This window comes from Thalia democratica, chromosome 6 (assembly GCF_965202585.1).
Source record: "Thalia democratica chromosome 6, ktThaDemo2.hap1.1, whole genome shotgun sequence".
Taxonomy (NCBI): domain Eukaryota; kingdom Metazoa; phylum Chordata; class Thaliacea; order Salpida; family Salpidae; genus Thalia; species Thalia democratica.
The window spans coordinates 59,560,738-59,564,895 of record NC_139170.1 but is presented as its reverse complement, the minus strand read 5'-3'; the positions used below and the strand labels follow the sequence as shown (position 1 = coordinate 59,564,895).

At 23.8% G+C, this 4,158-nt stretch overlaps 1 protein-coding gene and 1 long non-coding RNA gene across 2 annotated transcripts; both read right to left on the bottom strand.

Annotated features, from left to right (window-relative positions):
- Positions 1 to 279: 279 nt before the first annotated feature.
- LOC145839454 (uncharacterized) lies at positions 280 to 1,597 on the bottom strand. Its single transcript, XR_014370066.1, has 3 exons — positions 1,414 to 1,597; positions 480 to 584; positions 280 to 402 (listed from the first exon to the last, which is right to left on the bottom strand). It is a non-coding gene; the product is annotated as an uncharacterized LOC145839454 (long non-coding RNA).
- A 10-nt stretch (positions 1,598 to 1,607) lies between these two features.
- On the bottom strand, positions 1,608 to 3,890 carry LOC145839273 (uncharacterized). Its single transcript, XM_082946870.1, has 4 exons — positions 3,810 to 3,890; positions 3,594 to 3,717; positions 1,653 to 1,881; positions 1,608 to 1,611 (listed from the first exon to the last, which is right to left on the bottom strand). The coding sequence occupies exons 1-4, from the start codon at positions 3,888 to 3,890 to the stop codon at positions 1,608 to 1,610; spliced, it is 438 nt and encodes a 145-aa protein (XP_082802996.1).
- Positions 3,891 to 4,158: the final 268 nt, after the last annotated feature.

Sequence of the window (4,158 nt, the reverse complement as noted above, 5' to 3'; positions counted from 1 at the left end):
TTCAAAAATTTCTTGTTTCAAGGATCCGGGTACACAAAAAGACCTCTCGGTCATCGAGTTGCATACCCAACTTTAACTAAAATTAAATAATCTAAATAATGATTAAAAACTTTACAGTTTAAATTACACATTAAAATTTCATTTCTATGAAATAAATAGGTTAAAATAAAAAGACATAAATCCAAATACATTAAATTTTTACTTACCTAATAATCTTAATTTATATTTAAGTAGTAGGTTACTATTGTTATTTTCCTTTAGCTAACCGATACTTGTTTGATGACGTCCATGCAAACTTTTGTATTGAAGTGAGATAGTATCTCTGTGGTTTCCTTCAAACAATTTTTTAATTTTTGGATGTTCTAAAAACTTCTCAATATCCGGCATCCGTCTATTTAAGGCCTTTAAAAAATTATAAGTTTTAATGATATTTAAATAAGTTATTTTATTTTTTGAAGATATATTTAATACCAACTAACATCGTTTACAACTTCATACTGAGCCATAAATTCAAGATTTTGCAGCATTCTTTTTTCCAATTCAATTATAAACACTACAACAAAACTTTGAAAAATATTTTTTACCTGTATTAAAAAAATTAATTATAAAAATGTTGGAATTATAGGAAAATTAGTTACAGATTAGAACCGTAGCGTGTCATTAACAGAAATTTTTTCACGTGTAATACACAACATTAAGTAATTTACTTAAGTAAAGTATGAGAATTTACTGAAAAAAAAAAAACGATTATGTAAAAAAAAAACACAGTTATTATAATAACTTGTATTTTGACTTAAAATTTTTTCAAGTAAAGTAAAAACAATTTCAGAAATTATTCTCATTAAACAAATCCTATTTAAAAAAAATCAATTAAGTTTAGTTTGATAAATATTATAATAATTAAATCATTCTCCTTATTAGAAAAATAAAATCAACAATATTTTGACATATTTCTTAAACTATTAAATAAAAGTCAACACAAAAATCAAATATATGTTAGAAATGAAACTGACTTAGTTTACTAGAACGAGTTTACTGTATAATTATTAAAAAAAATCATAGTAATTCTAACTTTAATTTTATGTAAATTTTAATTTATTAACCTATTAAATTCTGTAAAATAAAAACTTTTTCCTTTAACTGTCATTAAACCTACTTACATCTGAGTAATCTAAAAATGTCCAACTCATTGCATAACAAAATATTTTCTTTTACAGCTAACGTGTTACAAGAATTAATCTATATTAAAAAAATAAAACAAAGAACAATGTGTTTAAAGCTTATTTCATGTTTGAAATTTAAATTTAATAAGCTTTTAGTATTAAAATATTTTTATATTCAACAGAATGTATGTAAATAAATAACAAATTTAAACTTAGTTAAATTAACAAAGCTTAAAAGTTATTTTCTTACCTAGAAAACTTTGTCCAGCAGTATCTGTACTCTCATCCAGATAGAAAGAACAATGCTTCACCATAAAATCAGTTATGATTAGTCTTCTGCAAATTGGTGCGAGAGTATTGCACAGAATCATTTTTGCTTTCCTCCTTTTAAGCGTTGCTGATTCGTGAGCTGTCCCAAGTGTCTTCATGACATCTATCTGGTGTTCACCTGCTAGCAAGTTCCCGTGAAGAGCTTGTTGCAATGCTAACCGGACTTCTGTCTGGCGTACGTTTTCTTTAAGGAAATTGTTGAGTTGCTGTTTAAAAGATTTTTCCATCCTAAACTGATTTATTGAGTTGTGGTTATTTGTGACTGGAGATGCGCGTTTATGTCGGTCAGAATAAGAATGAACTTTTAAGTTGCTCTTTTTTGCTTGTAGTTCTACATTGCACCACTTGCAAAAAGCTTTAGTTTCACAATTTGTTGGAGCAATCCAATCTAATAAGTAAAACAGCATTACACATAGTTGACATAAGAGATATAACTAAAAAAACATTAAACACTATTTATATTTGTTTATAAATAAGTTGTGTATCTAATATTTATTTTATTAATAAGTGAACAATTGAGATTTCAATGATTTAACAAAAACGTTTCACAATAAACTAAACAGTTTAATAGATGTAATAGTGTTGCCTTGTATTTTCAAATTTTTTTCAAAGTATTCCAAAATTCTTACAGAATTTTAAAAGTTCACAATTTTAATCTTTATTTGGTCGAAAATTAGGTTCAAAGTAAGATACTGTGTTAAACAGTATGACAACATTAAAAAGATACTTTAAACTTACAATAAATGTGTTGGTAGATAAAAAATTTTTAGATGAAGAAAAAAAATATTATTTATATTATAAATTTTTGTGTCAAATCGAAAATTTAACTACTGACAATGCTTAAAATGTTAAAATTTCTAGGTTTTTTTTTAATTTGAAGTTTTTCCGATTTTTTTTTTAAATACAAACGATCCTGGTTTTTTTTTGGGTTAATTTGACAAATTATAGGCTTCCAGGTAAAGTGGCTAGCCTGATGTAAGCATCACAGTTCAACTTGAGCTAATTAAGTATGTATTTACTTTTAAAACGTGCTTTTTAAAGTTTTGTTTCACTACAAGATCAATAAATAACAATTTTTTTTTAATTTATTTATTCTCAATTAATAAAAGCTTTAGTTAAATCTATCTTATAAATCTAAGCTTACAAATGGGATAATAAATTTGCTTATAATAAAATTGTTATTTATATCACAACTTTTATCAAAAATTTATATATAAATTTAATCAATGCAGTGAAATAATTCTTTTTTGAAATAAAAAAACTAAGTAGATCTGTCTAGTAATTAAATAAGTCAAAGCTAATCTTCTTAGCATTTATAAAATAGTAAATAAAAATTTTCTTTTTGTAATTGAAAGCAATATACTAAAAAATTTTATAAAGAATTCTTGTTATTACCACAAACCATTTGTCAGAAAAATGTTTTTAATATTCAAATAAATGTATTTTAGGACAAAAATTAAAATTTTTTTTTTTGTTTAACAAACAAAAATCATGATAATTTGTAAGGTGTAAAACCAAAAAATTGTTGTAAATAAATAATTTGCCCATCTCACCGCCTTATGGCCTCTATGAACCATTTTACTTAAATAATAAAATTAGAAATTCAATTTTTGTCTATGAAGCGAACTTTGTTTTATACTAACAAATTTTGGTTTTAATTTTATAATAAAATTAACAGTTTAATTTGTGTGTTGTTATTATAAAATGTATTTTAAGTATATTTATTTAAATAAAGTAGTCAAAGGTTAGTACTAAAGTAAAAAAAATGTCATGCTAAAGTATTGTTAATTATTAAATTATTAAAACAAAATGTTAATTTTTAGGTGAAAAGTGAATTGGAATTTTTGACTTTAGATGATAAAATTTTTTGTGTATTATTGAAATAAAATTACAAAAAATACTTTAAAAACTATTTAAAAATTATTTTTTTTTCAAAAATTACAATGGAAAAATTAATTTAATTCAATAAAAACATGAGAACTTTCCTTTATAATATTTAATAAAAAAGCTCAGTATTAAAAAAAAATTGTTGTTGAATTCAAAATTGAAATACTCAAATGTGTATTCTTAAATACTACAAATTGTTAGAGATAAAAAAACCTTTTAACTCATAAACAGATTCCCAAGATTTCTGGTACCTCATCTTTTTAGGTGGTGGAAAATCTAAAGTTGGTAAATCTTCTTGGTCTGGAATTTCATCTAAAATAATTTCAACGGTTGTTACCTACGAAAATGTAACTGCTAAAGTAATGTGTTTAGTGTGTAACTTAATAACTATTTGTAAATCCAAGAAAAAAAAAACCATTAGAGACTTACCTTAACTACTACAGAATAGCATGGTTGCCACAAGTCAAGCTGAGAAATTTTTCTTGACTTTTCCTGACTTTTTCCTGACATTTTACTAAAGTTTTCCTGACTTTTTTCAAGATTTTTCTGACTTTTTACTATAATTTTACTAAAAAAGGCATTGAAAATTAAGTAATTTTGTAAAATTTAAGGAACATTTTGCAATTTTAGTCTGACTTTAAAGATTTTTTAATTAATTTTTCACTAATCGAAGGCTTTGAAATAAAAGGAAATAAATAAATTTGAACTGACAATATCTGAGGTTTTTATAAATTTTTTTCCTGAATTTTTCCTGAATTTTTTCAAAAACCCCCCATTT

Excerpts from the sequence above, each read along its gene's own strand:
- LOC145839273 (XM_082946870.1), bottom strand. The coding sequence starts at position 3,890 with ATGTCAGGAAAAAGTCAGGAAAAGTCAAGAAAAATTTCTCAGCTTGAC. Across the intron at positions 3,718-3,809 it reads GCTATTCTGTAGTAGTTAAG|GTAACAACCGTTGAAATTAT; the intron begins GTAAGTCTCTAA and ends ACATTTTCGTAG. Across the intron at positions 1,882-3,593 it reads ATCTGTTTATGAGTTAAAAG|ATTGGATTGCTCCAACAAAT; the intron begins GTTTTTTTATCT and ends TTTACTTATTAG.